At 39.4% G+C, this 22,586-nt stretch overlaps 1 protein-coding gene and 1 pseudogene across 1 annotated transcript in view; one reads left to right on the top strand and one right to left on the bottom strand.

Annotated features, from left to right (window-relative positions):
* The window catches only part of MRPL3 (mitochondrial ribosomal protein L3), a 59,216-nt gene that overhangs the window by 28,000 nt on the left and 8,630 nt on the right, over positions 1 to 22,586 (bottom strand). The window contains exons 5-6 of the mRNA XM_005888176.3: positions 9,313 to 9,412; positions 7,679 to 7,739 (exon numbers count right to left, since the gene is read on the bottom strand). Coding sequence (XP_005888238.1) covers positions 7,679 to 7,739; positions 9,313 to 9,412 — 161 coding nt within the window. The remainder of the gene's footprint in view (positions 1 to 7,678; positions 7,740 to 9,312; positions 9,413 to 22,586) is intronic.
* LOC102287949 (ATP synthase subunit d, mitochondrial pseudogene) lies at positions 1,456 to 2,217 on the top strand (annotated as a pseudogene).

Below are 22,586 nucleotides of genomic sequence, written 5' to 3'. Positions count from 1 at the left end.
AGTTTACTCATTTAGAAAAATTTTCACTAGTATGCTTAAAATTTTACTGCTTTGAATAACCAGTAAATAAAGTAACTTATTAAAATGTGCAGGGCTGGAGAACAATTGTTCCCTGAAGGCAGCATGTATCTTGTTTTCCCTCGAGCTTCTGACCGTGTGGAAGCACCCTTCTTTGAACAGTATGCAGGACTGAGCACACAGCTCAAAAGAGTTTCTGCTTTGTTAAGAACCTACCTAGCTTTTTAATCACCTGAAGGCTCTGATGGAAAACATTTCTGTACATACTTCGATGTTTTAATGAAAGAACCCAAATTAACTCTTCCCTACTCCTTTCATTTTTACTACCAGTGGTATTATCAAAGTAAGTACCCTGTCTGTCTCTCCTGGCAGCTGCTTCTCTTTGGGCTTCCCAGTGACTCAGTGGTAAAGAATCTGCCTGCCAATGCAGGAGACACAAGAGATGTGGGTTCGATTCTTGGGTCAGGAAGATCCCCTGGAGAAGGAAATGGCAACCCATTCCAGTATTCTTGCCTGGGAAATCCCATGGGCAGAGGAGCTTGGTGGGCTGCAGTCCACTGGCTCACAAAGAGTCAAACATGACTGAGCATACATACATATTTTTCCTATTTTGAGCCAAAGGGTAATGAGAATTTAAATGACACTGATAACTTCAAAAATAATAAGATTATGACAGAAATTGCTATTTAAGTAATAAGATTATGCCTGAAAATATATGGGTTGTTTTCATTAGCCCAGACTCATAGACAGATTTTTCAGATGATCTTATGTACAAAAAGAAAAAAATCTTTTAAGTAACTGAATGAAATGTTTTCTGATTTCAATCTGAGATTTGAGCAATTATTTCAGGGATGCCACTGTCATGAATTCAAAGTTCAGTAAGACACCTGGCAGGAAAGTGTCCCATGCCCACCAGTATGGGCTCATCACCATCGCCAGTGTCTTCCAAGTTCTCTAAGAGAGACCTAACATTTATCTCCTAAACAATGCAGAATGTGTATTTACAGTTTTCTTTTTGTTTATCTTACTTTCATTCTTTTCAGAGTTCTCCTTTAACATAAAAAAAGAAAAACGCAAAAGTTAAAATAAGCACTGCTAGAATTCAACAGAAAACAATGGACTAAACACCGCATGTTAAGGGTAGAATCAACAGTCATACTTTATATTAGTGACTCTTTCTACATTATCTAGAGATGTTTCCTCCTCAAAACTGAGAGAGAAAGAAAGGGAAAAATGTTGAACCTCCAAACCCATCATCTGTTAGAAATTACAGTGGAATATAATCGCCGTTACAGAACAAGGATATAGCCTTTAAAAGGGCCCTAGTACACTAGGGAGTACCACTACCCAGCGGTGGTTGTGGTGGTGTGGGGATTGCATCATTATACATGCTAGGCTTTAATTAGAATAAATTACATAAAACTGATACATTTCAAAGACTGAGACTTAATGTTTATAGAATAATGAAAACTGAAAAATTATTCTGATAGAAAAGTTTTATATATTAGATGTTAAGGATCTTTCCCACATAATCTAAATAGAATTTGTATTCTCAGACTCTCTAGATAAAAAACTATTTCTGATTTAAAAATACAGCACAGGTAAATATATATATTTTTTCGATGTAAGCAAATTTTCCAATGTAATCATTAAAAGAGGAACATTTTATAAATTCAGGAAGCCTGTTGTGGACTGTGGGCCCCGGGTCAATAAAGGTCCTCAAGATGGTTGGATGGAAACTTGCTCTAAAAGCCATTGACTGGGTAGCTTTCAGGGAGATTATCTCCCAAAGGCCACTGCTAATTCCTTGAAATTCTGGAATGAGACCCATACCTCCAGGTTGGCTAACCTGCCTGAGAAACCACCTGCCCTTGACTGGGCTTGCAAGGCCAATGTGGCAAAGGCTGGCTTGAAAGATGACTTTGAGAAGGAGTTAATGCCCCGAAGTTTCCTATGCCAGAGGATAAATACACTGCCCAGGTACACACTGAAGAAAAAGAAGATGTGAAAAGCTGTGCTGAATTTCTGTCTCTCTCAAAGACCAGAATTGAGGAATATGAGAAAGAGCTGGAGAAGATGAGGAACTTAATAACACTTGATCAGATGACCACTGAGGACTTGAATGAAGTTTTCCCAGAAACCATATCAGACAAGAAAAAGTACTCCTACTAGCCTCACAAGCCAACTGAGAATTTATAAACTTCAGTCTGGGAGAAGGCCCTGAATTATAAACTCTGGACATTAAAGATAATTATAGTGAAAAGACAATTTAAGGAAGGCTTCAAGAAGAGGCTCCCAGCCATAAAAAGGAACACATCTGAGTCAGTTCTAATGAGGCAGACGAACCTAGAGCCTATTATGCAGAATGAAGTAAGTCAGAAAGAGAAAAATATCGTATATTAATGCATATATATGGAATGTACAAAGATGGTCCTGATGAAGCTATTTGCAGAGCAGCAATGGAGATCCAGACATAGGGAACAGACTTGCGGACACAGTGGGTGAAGGAGAGGGTGGGACAAATGGAGAGAGTAGCCTGAAAACACATACATTTGCCATACGTAAAACAGGCAGCCAGAGGGAGTTCGCTGCGTGACGCAGAGAACTTGAGCCGGGGCTTTGTGACAACCTACAGGGGTGGGACAGAGGTTCAAGAGGGAAGGGACGTATGTATACCCATGGCTGATTCACGTTGATGAATGGCAGAAACCAACACAATATTGTAAAGCAATTATCCTCCAATTAAAAATAAATAAATGTTTTAAAAATGTAAAAAAAGGGGGGTTGCTAGTGTTGGTTACTGGTCACTTAAAAGAAAATGTCTGTGGACAATTTCATTCTTCAAGTAGATAGATTCTATTAACACCATATTTTCTTAAATTACTATTTTTCCATTTTAAATTTTTCTTAAGTTATTTCTAACGTATATTTAATCCAGTAATTAAAACTGAAAGTATATGGTAAAAAATTTGAAATACTCAAAATATAAGTGTAGACTTAACAATTAAATATAATTATTACAACATGAGAAAAATAAATTTCAATTAGAAACAAGTCTCAAATTAATCTCTAATGGAAAGGAGATGATGAGGCCAGTTACTAAGGAGACCAGTTTTCAGTTTCATGCTAACTAAAATGTGAGTAATACACAGGCTTACTTTTACTGCAATGTTATTTGAAATCAGATTGACTAGACTTGCATACTTTAAAACAGACGTCCATATGTTATCATTTGAGTTCAGTTCAGTTGCTCAGTCGTGTCCGACCCCATGGACTGCAGCACACCAGGCTTCCCTGTCCATCACCATCCCCTGGAGCTTGCTCAAACACATGTCCATAGAGTCAGTGATGCCATCCAACCATCTCATCCTCTGTCATCCCCTTCTCCTGCCTTCAATCTTTCCCAGCATCAGGGTCTTCTCAGTGGGTCAGTTCTTCACACAGGTGGCCAAAGTATTGGAACTTCAGCTTCAGCATCAGTCCTTCCAATGAATACTCAGGACTGATTTCCTTTAGGACAGACTGGTTGGATCTCCTTGCAATCCAAGTGACTCTCAAGAATCTTCTCCAACACCACAGTTCAAAAGCATCAATTCTTTGGTGCTTAGCTTTCTTTATGGTCCAACTCTCACATTGATACATGACTACTGGAAAAACCACAGCTTTGACTAGATGGACCTTTGTTGGCAAAGTAATGTCTCTGCTTTTTAATATGTTGTCTAGGTTGGTCATAGCTTTTCTTCCAATGAGCAAGCGTCTTTTAATTTCATGGCTGCTGTCACCATCTGCTCCCAAAAATAAAGTCAGCCACTGTTTCCATTGTTTCCCCATCTAATCACCATGGAATGATGGGACCGGATGCCATGATCTTCGTTTTTTGAATGCTGAATTTTAAGCCAACTTTTTCCCTCTCCTCTTTCACTTTTATCAAGAGGTTCTTTAGTTCTTCTTCACTTTCTGCCATAAGGGTGGTGTCATCTGCATATCTGAGGTTATTGATATTTCTCCTGGCAATCTTGATTCCAGCTTGTGCTTCATCCAGCTCAGCATTTCACATGATGTCCTCTGCATATAAGTTAAATAAGCAGGGTGACAATATTCAGCCTTGACATACTCCTTTCCAAATTTGGAACCAGTCTGTTGTTCCATGTCTGGTTCTAACTTGCTTCTTGACCTGCATACAGATTTCTCAGGACTAATTTGAGAAGAGCTGAGAAAAGGCAGGCACTGGGACTCTGTGCTGGGTAAAGGAGCACAGAAAAGCGAGTTCACTGATGAGCTTCCGACTGTTCTTCAGTCCAGTGGTTCTCAGTGTCGTCCCTGGACTAGCAGCATCCACACAACCTGGGAACTTGTTGGAAATGCAAATTCTCAGGTACTTTCCAGATCTAATGAATCTGAAGACTGGTAGTAGATAGAAGATTGTTTAACAAGCCTTCTTGGAGATGCTGAAGCCCACTCAAGTGTGGGAACTGATGCTCCAGGCTATGAATCCTTGTCCCTCATCTGACCTAACTATGTTAGTGCAACACTTTTTCTCCAGTGTGTACATTTATAACATCATTAATAATCAAGATGATGGAACCCAGAAGTTTCAAAATGGGCTGCAAGAGGAGGACAAAGTATAAAAAAGGAGGACAAAGTTGACTGCCACAACTTGGAGCCTATGTCTAAAAGATAACGGTTCCATTTATAGTCAACAAAGAAAAAACATTCTCACTGGCTGTAAAGGACTAAAACTCCAAGCTGGGGAACTGTTCAAAAAGTGAGAAGCATCATGGAAAGGAGATAGAAGAATTTAAAGAGGAGAAAGAAAAGCAAGCAGATTCATGTTTGCGTGCATGTACACAGGTACACACACATATGGGGAAAGTCAATGGCAGTGACAGCTGCCACCAGGACTGTGTGTAGCTTAGATGCAAGCCTGCTCAGGAGAGATCCAAAATGTCTCCATATGAGGAGGACAGAGTTCTGTAAATTTGAAAGCACTTACAAGCACCCTGAGGCCATAATAACATGCCAGCTATGAAAACTACAGTTATCAGCAACATTTAGCAAAAGATCAGTCTGTTTCATTTTGATCTCAGGTAATACCCCAAATGGAGAAGGCAATGGCACCCCACTCCAGTACTCTTGCCTGGAAAATCCCATGGATGGAGGAGCCTGGTAGGCTGCAGTCCATGAGGTCGCTAAGAGTTGGACACAACTGAGTGACTTCACTTTCACTTTTTACTTTCACGCATTGGAGAAGGAAATGGCAACCCGCTCCAGTGTTCTTGCCTGGAGAATCCCAGGGACGGGGGAGCCTGTGGGCTGCCGTCTATGGGGTCGCACAGAGTCGGAAACGACTGAAGTGACTTAGCATAGCAATACCCCCCAAAGGTACATACACTAGAGTACTGTGCACACATTATACAGTCAAACAGAAGGTGGTACAGCAGCCACACAACAAATGGAGGTCCCCCTTCACAGGTGTGTGTCAACTACTCTAAAGCCTAAGGCTACTTCCTCTCTCAGTTCTCATCAGCTGTTTAGTCCTGAGGCTGAAATGCATATGGCTATACACACTCTTGTCTTCTAGATATATGCTCTTAAAACACAAAACCAACACACTCTCACAAGAAGGCTGAAGTTTTAAAAACAGCTTCTAAGAAGTTAAGGAATGGGGGGAGGGGAGGGAGGTTCAAGAGGGAAGTAATATATGTATAACTTTGGCTGATTTGCATTGCTGTATGGCAGAAACCAACACAACATGGTAAAGCAATTTTCCTTCAATTAAAAAATTAAAAAAAAAAAAAAAGACGTCAAAGAAACCCAACAACAACATATGAAATAAAAGCATCTGCTGAACACAGACACTAAAAAGGCTAGGCTCCAATCCAAGCTAGTCACAAACACTGCCACAAGGCATCTGTTAACAAAGGAAACTGATTTGGTGGGGCTTCTTGAATATCTCATTTACCCTACAAAATATGTAGTGGAAAGCACACATTATTAACTGTAAGTTAACAAATTACCATGAAGTATTATATGTAATAATTTAGGAATTGAAAAAGTAAAACCATCTGATTCATAACACATGTCTCCCTATCTACCCAAACCAAAGCTTTATAGCTCCAATATTTTGACTTCTTCACAAGGGCACGCAGGACAAACGTTACCATGAGACCAGTAATTTCAGAGGCCCCAGCAAGTAGGAATGAATTCACAACAATCAGGAGGAAGGGAGAAGAGGAGGACGGTTCAGTCTCTTTAAAGCCTTACTCTCCTCTCCAGGCCAAACCCCCTCCATTTCTAAATAGCTAATCAAAACCTAAGGTCCCTAGGACCTGTGTGCCACGGCCCATATTAGAAAGTAGGCAATAATAATGAGGAAGCGAAGAAGTATCTGACTGCATTTAGGAAACTGACACTAGATTTATCTGGTTTCCGTGGATACAAGCAGCAGCTCTGGTTCAGTCACTGTGATCTAAGGTTATCCCAGAGCACCTCGAGGCTATTTTCATTTTCAAACGGTTCTCAGTCAGAATATTTCTAGAACATAGGCTGCATACCTTGTCAAATGGCAAAAGGAAACTGAGACACATAAAGCAGTGAAACTGTCCTCAATGTTAACAGAACAAGAAATAAGAGTGAATGAGAACTTGGGAATTCCCTGGCAGTCCAGTGGTTAGGACTAGGTGCTTTCACTACCATGGATTGGGGGTTCAATCCCTATAGGGGAACTTAAGATCAAACAAGCCAAGTCAAACAAAAGAATGGACGGGAGCTGATATCTGGAGTTAAGCTTAGCCTAGATTATATGGATTATAAGAAATGATACTGAAAAGGGCTTGGTGACTTTATTCCATAGTGAGATAACATCAACTGATTTTTAAAAATGTTTAACTGGAGGATAACTGCTTTACAATGTTGTGTCGGTTTCTGCCACACAATCTGAATTAGCCGAAGTGTACATATACTCACTTCCACTTGAGCCTCCCTTGCCCTTCCCATTCCACTCCTCTAGGTTGTCACAACTGATTTTTAAAAAACTACTTCTACAAGTTCTAAAGTTTCCTGCAAGTTATCTAGTCAGTGCTGAACTTAAAGTATGATTCAAAGTCAGCATTTCTGTTAGTGACAATTAAGTGTTCATTTCTACCAAATCTGAACTCTTCTTTACATATGACAAAATATTTTGTCCCTTCCAATGCCAAGAAGATGATGTCATGCTACTGAAGAGGCCTAAGGTGTGATTCTGTTTTCTTCTTCCAGTTTCTGATAGGATTTTAACACAGTTCCAAAAATGCTCTACAGTACAAGATATCTGTAATTTAACTGCTTCCTGTATCTTTTACCGATAGAATATACGCAGCCTTTTGTCTTCAAATAGATGTGGGCCCACCCCACAAGGAACTTGAGTAATGTAACCTTTCTCTTAGTCCCATCTGAAGAAGCACACATCTCAATTTAAAACGTAAACTCTTCATGCACAACTAATTCAGTGCAATTTAAAAACTGGTACCATCAGTTACATTAAAGATTAGAATAATGAATGAGAATAATGATTACTTATCTTTTATTCACTGACTTTGAAAGACTGCACTTCTTCCACTCACTCTGCTGTTTTTTAATATACAAGGAAAACAAAAGGAAAAAACCTGTTATGTGGACCTACGTTTTGGCTGTGACATCCACATATTGTCCTGGGCGAAAGTGAGCAGCATAAAGAGGAGTGCCTTTATGAAAATAAAACAAAAAATCAGTATGAAATTTGTTAGCTCAGAAACAATTTCATTAAACAAACTAGATAGGAAGCTTTCTAGCTACCAGATTTCAAAATGTCAGGATAGTCTCTTCTGCCATTTTAATGATTAGAAACATCAACAATAAAATAGCTCAATAAATGCATTTTAATGGACAGTACGGGGGGTGAAGTATGGGGCACATGGTGCTCGAGTGGTCAGCAGCCCACAGCCACTGACTTGCTTGTACCTTCACAGATACTAGGTGAAACAGGCAACTCCTGTGACAATACTGTTCCTGCTGGTAAATACATGAGATTCTTTGTTTTTTTCTTGTGAATAACAATATATTAAGATATATTTTCCATTTCTAATAAGAAAAATAAAAATAAGAGAATGACTCAAAAAACGTAGGATATCATGGCTTTTCTTTTTTTCCTATTGGAGATAAGTTATCCAAAAATAGGAACCAACATTAACATCACTCAGTAAGATTTCAAAAAAAAAAACTGGAACCAATGTAGTAGACAATATAATCAAAAGCTAATTTGTATTTGTTTTAAAACAAGGAGTAAAGTGCTGCAGGGTTTCAGAGGATAGGGTCCTTTAAGTAGGACCCAATGTAGATTTATATGGGCAGAGAAAAACCTTGAATTAAGAAAAAAGAGATTGAAAATGATCAAATTTCTATGGCTGAATCACCTGAATTGATATTTGGCCATTTTTCATCCACATAACAACCCCAGTATCATACAGTTTGAACTATAGCAGAAGTTAACACAGACTTCATGTTTATACTAGTTAACTCCATTTACTTTACCTCAAAGATGAAAAATTTGCTCTTAAAAAAAATACCTTCAATTCTAGCTTTTATCAAGGTTGACTCTATCACCCCAATTAACAAGGCCTACTGCAACTGTATTCTACCTCAAGAAATTCAGTTCAGGTATTAAAATATCAAATCTTAAAACATCCTTCTACAGTCCACTTCTCAAGAACTCAAGTTCAAGACATTAGGAAGTTTTTCTAAAGTTCAAAGACATCAAAATGCCATTAACTATGTGAACCAATATAATCATATTGCCAAATTTGACTTTTTGATATTCCATGGAATAGGTAAAATACTTTGGAATTTTTAAGTAAGAATCTTTACATCGAGGTGCCATGGTCAGTCACTTCTCTGTTTCTGGCTATATTTTCTTATTCTATCGCAGTGAGAATCTATTCCTCACTTAATAAAATACCAGCCTACAAACAGCGAACTTCACATTTTAAAAGTTCACTTACTTATTTGGAGAGGCTTTTCCAAATGTGAAACACTCTGTACATTAAAAACAAAAGCGTTCCTCCTTCTTTCATGGAAAACAAAGAGTTCTCTACAGTTCCTTCCACTTAAAAGAGAAAAAGACCTGTTTGTCCCTAGTGATTAAATCAGACACGGTTTTATATTTAAAAATAAATGTTTGGGACTTTGTATTGTGAAATCAGCTTTATTGAAAGGGCTGACATTAAACAAATCACATATTTGGGTATTTTTACCTCCCTCCTCTCCCCGATCTCAGATTACCTGGCTTAATAACAGCATTATCTGTTACGTTAAACATTTTAATTTTCTGCTTTGGTGGCAATCCAAGTTCTTGGTAAAATTCCAATATAGATGTAGATTTCTAGAAGAAAAGCAGCACATAAAAACAACACATTAAATAAATATGTGAATTTAATGCACAGAAAACTAAATTAAGTTACTAACAGCCCAGAAAACAAATCAGAGTGCACTCTGCTTCCCTAATGAACAAATAGTACCCCATTCCCCTTATTTAAGGGAGGTGAGAGTTTCATCCATCACATTCTTCCCTTCTCTTCCCCGCTTTGAGCTGATAATGTTGCTTCTCACTTCACTGAAAAAATAAAACGGAGAGACCTTCTCCAAGCTTTTTTCACCAAGCTGATCAAACTGCCTGCACCAGCCCTATACACTGTCATTCTCCCACCCCTCTTCCAAGTGTCAAGCGGCAAAGAAGGAGCTCTCAGAGAACACCAGTGCCAGGGCCTTAGCTTGGAGCCTGTAACTTCACTGGTCTAAGGGGCTGCCAGGCAGCAGTGTGTTTTCAGCATTCCATATGTTTCTGATGTGAATCTGGGGCTGGGAACCACAATGACACATGAACTGTCGATGCTCTCATTAAAGCCAAATCCTCCACGGTGTACTAATTCTTAAGCCCTTTCACCAGTTCAGTGGCTTTACTCCTGAAATCGTCCCCACCACCTTCTGAATCAACAATTTCCCCCTTTCCACTGGAACTTTCCTATCAGCACACAAAGAATCACAATAACTCATATTAAAACAAAAACTTTTCTTCAGCCATAAATACTCCTCCCTTTCTCAAATCCACTTTCACCAGGGGATTCTAGCCCCTGTGAAACATACTGGTTAAAATCACCAAACACACTGGTGCTGCTGCTAAGTCGCGTCAATCGTGTCCGACTCTGTGTAACCCCGTAGAAGGCAGCCCACCAGGCTTCATCCCTGGGATTCTCCAGGCAAGAACACTGGAGTGGGTTGCCATTTCCTTCTCCAATGCATGAAAGTGAAAAGTCAAAGTGAAGTCGCTCAGTCGTGCCCAACTCTAAGCGACCCCATGGACTGCAGCCTACCAGGCTCCTCCATCCATGGGATTTCCCAGGCAAGTGCATGAGCAAAAATGGGCACAGGCAGTCACTCTCTCTTGGAAGGCCTCCACTTGACTTCTAGCTACTACCCTCTGGTTTTTGCACAAGTTAATGACCCACTTCTCCAATATCCATCCCAAATTCTACTCTGAACTACAGATTCTTCTGCCCTACTGCCAAGTCAACATTTCACTTTGATATCATAGAACAACTCAAGTTCAACACGTCTTAAATTTGAAATCAGCATGACTCATACTCTATGAGGTCTGCTTGCCTCTTCTTCTGAGTCTCAACAGCAGCTCTGTACTGATGTTTAGACCAAAAATCCTGTGGTCACCTACAACTCCTCTCTTTTGCACATCTCATGTCCATCCAACAGCCATTCCTCTAGCCTCTATTTAAACACACAGGCCACATCAGCCACTTCTCACCCCTATCCCAGCCAGTTGTATACTGGCTTATTTCAGTATCTGGATTATTTGTATTATTGTATCTGGATTATTTCAGTAGCCTCCTATTAGTTCTCCAGCTTCCATAATCCTGACTGACTCCCTGGTCTATTTTCCATTCACAGGCTGGCACGATCATTCTAAACTCAAGCTACATTAATCTCCACAAAGGTGTGCACCTTATGTAGAATCAAGTCCTAAGTCCTCACCACGGTTTACAAGGTTCTAACACCACCTACTCTCCCAACTTTCCCTGCCTCAGGGACAATGTGCTCCTTACCAGTCCAAGAACTCACCTAATAACAGCCTCAGGTCCTCCACACCTACTGGCCCTCTGCCTAGAAGGCAATTCTGCCAGGTTTGTTTTCCCTTTTCCTCTTCAAAGTCTTAAACTGCCTATCCTATTTACAGCTGTGGAAAATGTCTGCCTCACTATTTTAAAAAAGGGCAAGAAGGAAACCTTTTCTATGCTTTTCCAGGGTTTCAATCTCTTCCCCCAGTAGGTTATGGATTCTATATGAATTCTATATGTTATGCAAATTTAACATGTCCGTTCTTTTTAAGTTTGTACCACTTATATCCACTGTAGACAGGAGATTTACTTTATTTAAATTTAGGAGTATGCTTTTGTTAAGGAAAATTTCAAACATATGCATGAATGCTGACATTCTGAGTCAATAATTATCAAAATTTGGCCCATTTGTTTCTATTTCTGACATACCATACTGTGTAAGTTTAAGCTGTACAGAATAATGATTTGACTTACATACATGACAGAATGATGATCACAATAAGTTTAGTGAACATTCATCATCTCATGCTCATAAAAAATTAAAGGAAAACAAATTTTTTCCTTTTGACGAAAACTCTTTCACATTACATATGAAAACATGTAATGCACAGTAGTGTTAATTATATTTATCATATTGTACATTTTAACCCTGGTATTTATTTACCTTATAACTGAAAGCTTGTACCTTTTGACTGACTTCATCCAATTCCCCTTCCCCCTATCACCTGCCTCTGGTAACCACAAATCTGAAAACTTTTTCTATGAATTTGTTAAAGTATAATTGACCTATAACATTGTTAGTTCCTGGTATAAAACAAAGTGATGCAATATTCCTATACATTACATAAGATTCAATATGATAAGCCTAGTTACCATCTGTCACATACAAAGATATTACATAATTACTGACTGTCTTCCCCACACTGTACATTTCATACCCATGACTCATTTATTTTGCAACTGGAAGTCTGTACCTCTTAACCTCCCTCACTTATGTCTCTCCTCACGCCTCTGCCAGATTTTGGTATGATATGCTCCCCCATTTTATTCAGGTTCCCACCCAAATATCAACCTACCTTTCCTAATTATTCTACGTAAAATAGATAGCACCATTTTCTGTCTCTTGCAATGCCCTGAGCTCACTTTATTAATCTTCAAAGCACCTCCCTCCATCTGTCATAATATATATTTTTTGAGTTGTTTATTTTCTGTACAAGAGCTTCTGACTCACACCCAACTGCACCAAAATGTACGCTTCCAGAGAGCAGACACTTTAATGGCTGTTCCATCCCCTGCTCCTCGTAGGTCCTGCTGTCTGCTCTTCCCTTCACTCTCACTTTTTTGTGTGAGCTATTGTGAATATTCTTGAACAGAAGATTTTATGGACAACTTATTTCCTTAACATAATGTCCTAGTATCTTTTTAAATTAACACTCTTGACATAGATTGCTGTAAGACTTACCTAAAAAGTTGTACCACTTTACATTTCCTGATGTGAAGAGCCTCTCTCCTGAGAATATAATCAACAGTATTTATCTTCCTGCTATTCCCTCTCCCTCAGCTTCCCCTCTGATCCTACACAAAGCACTTGCAGGGCCCTGATGAGCCACAGTACTCCATATATGCTTACCCGTGCCTGCCTATCCCAGTCTCTTGGTCCATAATCTCCTCCCACTATGTACACTTTCTGTTAAATATATGCCCAGCCCCAGCTCCAGTGATCAGCCACTCTTATCTGAAGAACATATATTTGAATATCCAGCAAACTTAAGGTACTTGCTAATTTCAGTTGGAAATATGAACTGTGCCCCTTTATAACTTACTGAGTAGGCTGCTCTTAGGTGACATGAAATTGGGTGGCACTGGCCCGAGGGCAGAGAACTTTAGTTTTGGATCAGTCCATACGCCACCCACCTCCCCCACGTGAGAATCTCCCTGGAGTCCCACAGTGAGACTATGTAACAAATACTAAGAAGTCATGCTCTGGATGTCCACAGAAGACTGTTTTCTACCTCAAAGACCCCTCGGAAGCTGTCCTTTCCTCCAAGAGTGATAATATACATTCATTCCTGTCACTCTCTATGGTTTCACTTCCCATATGCTGAAACCTAACACTGATATTCAACATCACCAAGGACCCTGCTTTTCATCTTTAATCATACTCAATTCTTCTATGAAAGCAAACATAAAAGTTTTCATTTAAAAATATAGCTCCTTGAAAGAGAAATAAAAGGAATCCAGACAGGAAAGGAACAAGTAAAACTATCACTGTTTGCAGATGACATGATACTATATATGGAAAAAATTTTAAAAACTTTTAGAAAAAATGAATTCAGAAAAGTGGCAGCAAACAAAATTAATATACAGAAATCTGTTGTTTTTCTACATACTAACAATGAACAGAGAGAGAAATTAAGAAAAAAAATTCCATATGCAATTGTACTCAAAAAACCCCCAAAAACCTAGGAATAAATCTATACTGGACAACTAAAAGACACCGATGACACAAAGAAATGGAAAGGTATATTGTGCTAACGGACTGAAAGAATGCGTTGAAGATAATCATACTACCCCAGGAGCGGTGGTGCGCTGCGCGGCGCCAGAGCAGCCGAGAGGAGATACCCCACGTCCAAGGTCAGGACAGCCGGCCGAGAGGAGAGACCCCAAGTCCAAGGTCAGGAGCAGCAGCCATGAGGAGACACCCCACATCCAAGGTAAGGTGCAATGGTGGCACTTTGCTGGAGCAGCTGTGAAGAGGTACCCCACGTCCAAGGGAAGAGAAACCCAGTAAGACAGTAGGTTCTGAGAGATGGCATCAGAGCGTAAGCAGACTGAAACCACAATCAGAGAAAACTAGCCAACCTGATTACATGGACCACAGCCTTGTCTAACTCAATGAAACTAAGCCATGCCATGTGGGGCCACCAAGATGATGGGTGATGGTGGAGAGTTCTGACAAAATGTGGTCCACTGGAGAAGGGAATGGGAAACCACTTCAGAATTCTTGCCTTGAGAATCCCATGAGCAGTATGAAAAGGCAAAGAGATAGGACACTGAAAGATGAACTCCCCAGGTTGGTAGGTGCCCAATATGCTACTGGAGAACTCCAGAAAGCATGAAGGGACAGAGCCAAAGCAAAAACAACATCCAGTTGTGGATGTGACTGGTGACAGAAGCAAGGTCCGATGCTGTAAAGAGCAATATTGCATAGGAACCTGGATGTCAGGTCCATAAATTAAGGCAAATTGGAAGTGGTCAAACAGGAGATGGCAAGAGTGAACGTCCACATTCTAGGAATCAGCGAACTAAAATGGACTGGAATGGGTGAATTTAACTCAGGTGACCATTAGATCACTACTATGGGCAGGAATCCCTTAGAAGAAATGGAGTAGCCATCATGGTCAACAAAAGAGTGCGAAATGCAGTACTTGGATGCAATCTCAAAAACGACAGAATGATCTCTGTTTGTTTCCAAGGCAAATCATTCAATATCATGGTAATCCAAGTCTATGGCCCAACCAGTAATGCTGAAGAAGCTGAAGTTAAATAGTTCTATGAAGACCTACAAGACCTTTTAGAACTAACACCCAAAAGAGATGTCCTTTTCATTATAGGGGACTAGAATGCAAAAGTAGGAAGTTAAGAAACACCTGGAGTAACAGGCAAATTTGGCCTTAAATACAGAATGAAACAGGGCAAAGGCTAATAGAATTTTGCCAAGAAAATGCACTGGTCATAACAAACACCCTCTTCCAACAACACAAGAGAAGACTCTATACATGGACATCACCAGATGATCAACAACGAAATCAGACTGATTATATTATTTGCAGCCAAAGATGGAGAAGCTCTATACAGTCAGCAAAAACAAGACTGGGAGCTGATTGTGGCTCAGATCATAAAACCCTTATTGCCAAATTCCGATTTAAATTGAAGAAAGTGGGGAAAAGCACTAGACCATTCAGGTATGACCTAAATCAAATCCCTTATGATTATACAGTGGAAGTGAGAAATAGATTTAAGGGACTAGATCTGATAAGACACAGTGCCTGATGAATTATGGACGGAGGTTCACGTCATTGTACAGGAGACAGGAAGCAAGACCATCCCCAAGAAAAAGAACTGAAAAACAGCAAAATGGCTGTCTGAGGAGGCCTTACAAATAGCTGTGAAAAGAAGAGAAGCAAAAAGCAAAGGAGAAAAGGAAAGATACAAGCATCTGAATGCAGAGTTCCAAAGAATAGCAAGGAGAGATAAGAAAGCCTTCCTCAGCGATCAATGCAAAGAAATAGAGGAAAACAACAGAATAGGAAACAGTAGAGATCTCTTCAAGAAAATTAGAGATGCCAAGGGAACATTTCATGCAAAGATGGGCTCAATAAAGGACAGAAATGGTAGAGACCTGACAGAAGCAGAAGATATTAAGAGGTGGGAAGAATACACAGAAACTGTACAAAAAAGATCTTCACGATCCAGATAATCACGATGGTGTGATCACTCACCTAGAGCTAGACATCCTGGAGTGTGAAGTCAAGTGGGCCTTAGGAAGCATCACTACGAAGAAAGCTAGTGGAAGTGATGGAATTCCAGTTGAGCCATTTCAAATCCTAAAAGATGATGCTGTGAAAGTGCTGCACTCAATATGCCAGCAAATGTGGAAAACTCAGCAGTGGCCACAGGACTGGAAAAGGTCAGTTTTCATTCCGATTCCAAAGAAAGGCAATGCCAAAGAATGCTCAAACTACCGCACAATTGCACTCATCTCACATGCCAGCAAAGTAATGCTCAAAATTCTCCAAGCCAGGCTTCAGCAATACGTGAATCATGAACTTCCAGATGTTCAAGCTGGTTTTAGAAAAGGCAGAGGAACCAGAGATCAAATTGCCAACATCCGCTGGATCATGGAAAAAGCAAGAGAGTTCCAGAAAAACATCTATCTCTGCTTATTGACTATGCCAAAGCCTTTGACTGCATGGATCACAATAAACTGTGGAAAATTCTGAAAGAGATGGGAACACCAGATCACATGACTTGCCTCTTGACAAATCTGCATGGAGGTCAGGAAGCAACAGTTAGAGCTGGACATGGAACAACAGACTGGTTCCAAATAGGAAAAGGAGTACGTCAAGGCTGTATATTGTCACCCTCCTTATCTAACTTATATGCAGAGTACATCATGAGAAATGCTGGGTTGGATGAAGCATAAGCTGGAATCAAGATTGCTGGGAGAAATACCAGTAACCTCAGATATGCAGATGACACCGCCCTTATAGTAGAAAGTAAAGACGAACTAAAGAGCTTCTTGATGAAAGTGAAAGAAGAGAGTGAAAAAGCTGGCTTAAAGCTCAACCAACATTCAGAAAACTAAGATCATGGAATCTGGTCCCATCATTTCATGGCAAATAGATGGGGAAACAGTGGCTGATTTTTTTTCTGTGCTCCAAATTCACTGCAGATGGTGATTGCAGCCATGAAATTAAAAGACGCTTACTCCTTGGAAGGAAAGTTATGACCAACCTAGACAGCATATGAAATTGCAGAGACATTACTTTGCCAACAAAGGTTCGTCTGGTCAAGGCTATGGTTTTTCCTGTGGTCATGTATGGATGTGAGTTGGACTGTGAAGAAAGCTGAGCACTTAAGAATTGATGATTTTGAACTGTGGTGTTGGAGAAGACTCTTGCGATTCCCTTTGACTGCAGGGAGATCCAACCAGTCCATTCTAAAGGAGATCAGTCCTGGGTGTTCACTGGAAAGACTGATGTTGAAGCTGAAACTCCAATACTTTGGCCACCTGATGCAAAGAACTGACTCATTTGAAAAGCCCGTGATGCTGAGGAAGATTGAAGGTGGGAGGAAAAGGGGACGACAGAGGATGAGATGGTTGGATGGCATCACTGACTCAATGGACATGAGTTTGGGTAAACTCCAGGAGTTGGTGATGGACAGGGAGGCCTGGTGTGCTGCAGTCCAAGGGGTTGCAAAGAGTCCGACACAACTGAGCAACTGAACTGAATTGAACTGAACCCGAGGCAATGGAAAGATTCAATGTAATCTCTATCAAAATACCTATGGCTCTGTTCACAGACCCAAAACAGAAATCCTAAAATTTATACGGAAATACAAAAAACCCAGAATAGACAAAACAGTTTTTAGAAAGAACAACAAAGCTGGAGGTATCATGCTCCCTGATTTTAAACTCTATACAAAGCTATGGTAATCAAAGCAATGAAGTACTGGCACAAAAACAGACATATAGATCAACAGAGCAGGATAGAGAGCCCAGAAATAAGCCCACAGTTAAATGGTCAACTAATCTATGACAAAAGAGGCGAGAAAATACAAAGGGGAAAAGACAGCCTCTTCAACAAATGGTGTTGGGAAAACTGGACAGCTACTTGTAAAAGAATCAAACTGGATCACTTTCTCATATCATATCCAAAAATAAACTCAAAATGAATGAAAGACTTAAACGTAAGAGCTGAAACCAGAAAACTCCAAGAAAGCATAGGTAGCATGATCTTTATCCTCAGGCAAGGGAAACAAAAACAAAAATAATAAATGGGACTACATCAAACTAAAGTTTTTGTACAGTGAAGAAAACTATTAACAAGACAAAAAGACCACCCTCTGAATGGGAGAAGATATTTGTAAAAGATAAATCTGATAAGGGGTCAACATTCAAAATTTCAAATAATTTATACAATAGCAAAAGAAACCCAACAACCTGCTTAACAAATTAACAGTAGACATGAACAGTCATTTTTTCAAAGACCTACAGATGACCAAAAGACACATGAGAAGACACACACAAAAAAATGTACACATTACTTATCAGTTCAGTTTAGTTCAGTCGTTCAGTTGTACCCGACTCTTTGCAACCCCATGAATCGCAGCATGCCAGGTTTCCCTGTCCATCACCAACTCCCAGAGTTTACCCAAACTCATGTCCATCAAGTCGGTGATGCCATCCAGCCATCTCATCCTCTGTCATCCCCTTCTCCTCCTACCTTCAATCTTTCCCAGCATCAGGGTCTTTTCCAATCAGTCAACTCTTCGCATGAGGTGGCCAAAATATTGGAGTTTCAGCTTCAGCATCAGTCCTTCCAATGAACACCCAGGACTGGTCTCCTTTAGGATGGACTGGTTGGATCTCCTTGCAGTCCAAGGGACTCTCAAGAGTCTTCTCCAACACCACACTTCAAAAGCATCAATTCTTCTGCGCTCAGCTTTCTTCACAGTCCAACTCTCATATCCATACATGACCACTGGAAAAACCATAGCCTTGACTAGACGGACCTTTGTTGGCAAAGTAACGTCTCTGCTTTTGAATATGCTATCTAGGTTGGTCATAACTTTCCTTCCAAGGAGTAAGCGTCTTTTAATTTCATGGCTGCAATCACCATCTGCAGTGATTTTGGAGCCCCCAAAAATAAAGTCTGACACTGTTTCCACTGTTTACCCATCTATTTGCCATGAAGTGATGGGACCAGATGCCACGATCTTAGTTTTCTGAATGTTGAGCTTTAAGCCAACTTTTTCACTCTCCTCTTCAGGGAACTGCAAATAAAACTACAAGAAGATATTGTCTCCCCCTGTCAGAATGGCTAGTATCAAAAAGACAAAAAATAACACGTTCTGTAGAGGATGTGGAGAAAAGGGAACCCGCATGCACTGTTGATGGGAACATAAACTGGTGCAGCCACTATGGAAAACAACATGGAGGTTCCCCAAAAATTAAAAATAGAAACACCATATTATTTAAGTTACTCTATTTCTGGGTATTCTTCTAAAGAAAACAAAAACACTCATAGGAAAAGATATATGCATGTCTATTTTCACCACAGCATTATTTACAATAGCTAAGATATGAAAGCAACCTAAGTGTCTGTCAACAGATGAATGGATAAGGAAGATGTTTGTGTACACATGCACACATGTACACACACACACACACACAAACACATACAAAATGGAATATTACTCAGCCATGAAAAAAATACAATCTTGCCATTTGCAACAACATGGATGGGTCTAGAGGATATTATGCAAAGTGAAGTAAGTCAGATGAAGAAAGACAAATACCATATGATTTCACTTATACGCAGAATCTAAAAAACAAATGAATGGAAGGTAACAAAACAGAAGCAGACTCATAGATACAGAGAACAAACAGGTGGTTGCCAGATGGGAGGGGCTGGGGGGATGAATGAAATAGTGAGGGCAGTTAAGAGGTAAACTTCCAGTTACAAAATAAATGAGTCTTGAGGATGAATATAGTAGCACGGAGAATATAGTCAACAATATTGTAGTAAGTTTGAATGGCCATGGATGGTAACTATACTGATCATGGGAATCATTTTGTAATGTACAGAAATACTGAATCACTATGTTGCATATCTGTAACTAACAGTGTTTTAGATCAATTTAATTTCAATAAAACATCTAAAAATGTGGATACTTAAAATTATTTCCCTGATGGATCAGATTCAAATTTATTGAATTTTAGAACAGAATTTCAATTTTATATTTGACCTTCACGTATTCTACTTGGCAATTTAAAAAACATATTTTATTAATATCAGTTTTTAAGTATTCCAGGAGGCTTATGAGAAAAATCTTGTGCTTTTTTTAGTAATACAAAATGGACAAGATAAACATCTTGTCTAAGTAACTCTAGACTGAGACATAAGGAGGACAAAGGTAATACATACTTCCTGATTATCTTCCAATTTCACTAAAGTTGAATAATTTTTTTCTTTTAAATAAAAATATCATAAAACTAATCATGCATCTGTCCTGAGAAAAACCAAATGTTCAAGCTGAGCTGAAGTCAACAGTAGTGTTACAGGGGTTTTTTCCTAACTTCCAAATAAATGATTTCAAAAGGCAATTTAAAAGACTGACAGCAGTGTCACACTTGGATAATCCCATCTACAAGGTTGCATTTTTCTCTCCCTCTTCAAAGTTCTCTTCAATTATCCTTCTCACAATGAAAATGCTTCTCTGCTCCAAATATGAATTGATTTAATCAACTTGTAAGGCACTTGAACTTCCTTGTTCAAAAATATTATGTACCACATCAGTTTTTATTTATAATATGGTACACAAATAGCAAAAGCCAAGTAGTCTAATTTCTTGGAGGCATAAATTCTTTACAGATTAAGAAAAATAACATTCCAGCCTTACTATAAATAAAACTGATTCAATCAAATCATTGTAAAATGCTACACTATTTAATATTCATAGATCTCTCTCTCTCTCAGACCCTCCAAAATCAATCTACTTGCAGTTTCACTGAGGGTTACAATGTGCAAATGAAAGTTTGAAGTTTGTATACATTGAATTTCAAAAATCTTTCTTTGTGAACCAAAATGCTTTACTTCTAAAGAATTCTAGAACTTCATTTTCACATCCTATTCTGACAAAAGGTCATTCAAAGACAAACTTGTTTCTTAATATTGCAATACATGACCTCTGGACCTAGAAAATTAATATCTTAAAGAATAAATGGGCCTCTGAAGCACTTCCTATACCACGGTAGTGAATAGTTTAAAAAATTCATGTCAGTTATGCGGTTAAAATTCACCACAGTATTAAGAATCAGCATCCAAATCAGCATCCTGCTGTGCTATACATTCACTGGTGAGATAAAACTTAAGGTATGAAGACCAGTCTCAAGTACAAAAGTAGAAATAAAAGTACTAACATTTCTCTAATAGTTTAGTTATTAAGATTTAATCAATAAGACTGTCTTCATCATTAAGGAAAATAAATAAATTGAGCTGGCAAGTAGGAGGGGAACTTTTGTTTTTTGTTAAAAACCAAAGTATTTGAGAATCAATGTGAAACTTCTAGAACTGGGAGGGAATACAGAGACCATCAAGTCCAATTGCTTATTTTGGTGGATAAGAAAATGGATGTTCTGAAAGGTGGAGTGAAGGAGCTAATGGCAGCCACAGAAACAGAACTCAGCTCTTCTGATGCCATGCCCACTCATTTCCCACTGTCTCACAGTCCTGAGGAAGTAATGTTCACAAATCTGCTACAGCAGAATGGATTACCCCAACATGACACCTGATTTACAAATATGAAGGCTAAAGAGCCAGAAATTTATAAAATTGGTAATGAAATAAAGATGACAGTGCCAGTCCTAACAAAAACACAGAAATATAATCAATTAGAAAACAGTGGTATCTAGCAAAGTAAAGAATTGCTCATATGATTCACAGGAGGTCTGGCAAATACTTACACTTAAAAATTCAAACATTTGACATTTTTTAAAAGTTTCCAAAAATATCACATTGTACTTTTAACTACCTTATCTGAACCCATAATTATTAGTCAATAAACTGTCAAGAGTAGCAGATATTACTATGAAGTCTTAATGAAAAATAAGCTAAACATACTACCATAATATGCAAAAATAAGTCCTATAATACTTATGAGACAGGCCTATTAAACCATAGGACTTCAACCATTGCCAATTTACTGATCAGTATATGCCATGTGGCGCTAGTGGTAAAGAATCCACCTGCCAATACAAGAGACATAAGAGATTCTATTCCTGGGTCTGGGAGATTTCCTGGAAGAGTCATGACAACCCACTCCCAGTATTCTTGCCTGAGAATCCCCATGGACAGAGGACCCTGATGGGCTATAGTCCATGGGGTCACAAAGAGTCGAACACGACTGAAGTGACTTAGCACACATACCCCACTACCTATAGGACAGTTCCACCTGCCTTTTCTGTAAACTCTTTACATCTTTCCTCCAAAGCAATCCGTTCCTTGTCTCTGTCCCAGGTCACAGCATCAGCACTGACCTGCTGGGTCCTGTCCCACCAGCTCATCCTCACCTGGTCTTTTATAATGCTTGCCTCTCCCAAGCCCAGGGCAACTGCTCCAGCGCAAAAGACTTTAATCAACTCTCCCAGAGGGCTCACCCCTTAAAAGTCCTCCCAGCATGGGGGATTTTATAATTTAGTTAACTATGATAACAATATGACTACAGTTCAGTTCAGTCGCTCAGTCATGTCCAACCCTTTGCGACCCCATGGACTGCAGCACACCAGGCCTCCCTGTTCATCACCAGCTCCTGGAGTTTACTCAAACTCATGTCCATTGAGTCGGTGATGCCATCCAACCATCTTATCCTCTGTCAGCCCCTTCTCCTCTGGCCTTCAATCTTTCCCAGCATCAGGGTCTTTTCAAATGAGTCAGTTCTTCACATCAGGTGGCCAAAGTACTGGAGTTTCAGCTTCAGCATCAGTCCTTCCAATGAATATTCAGGACTGATTTCCTTTAGGATGGACTGGTTGGATCTCCTTGCAGTCCAAGGGACTCTCAAGAGTCTTCTCCACCACAGTTCAAAAGTATCAATTCTTCAGCACTCAGCTTTTATAGTCCAACTCTCACATCCATACATGAC

The sequence above is a fragment of the Bos mutus genome, chromosome 1, assembly GCF_027580195.1.
Source record: "Bos mutus isolate GX-2022 chromosome 1, NWIPB_WYAK_1.1, whole genome shotgun sequence".
NCBI classification, from domain to species: Eukaryota; Metazoa; Chordata; class Mammalia; order Artiodactyla; family Bovidae; genus Bos; species Bos mutus.
This window is presented reverse-complemented; position numbering and strand designations above follow the sequence as displayed.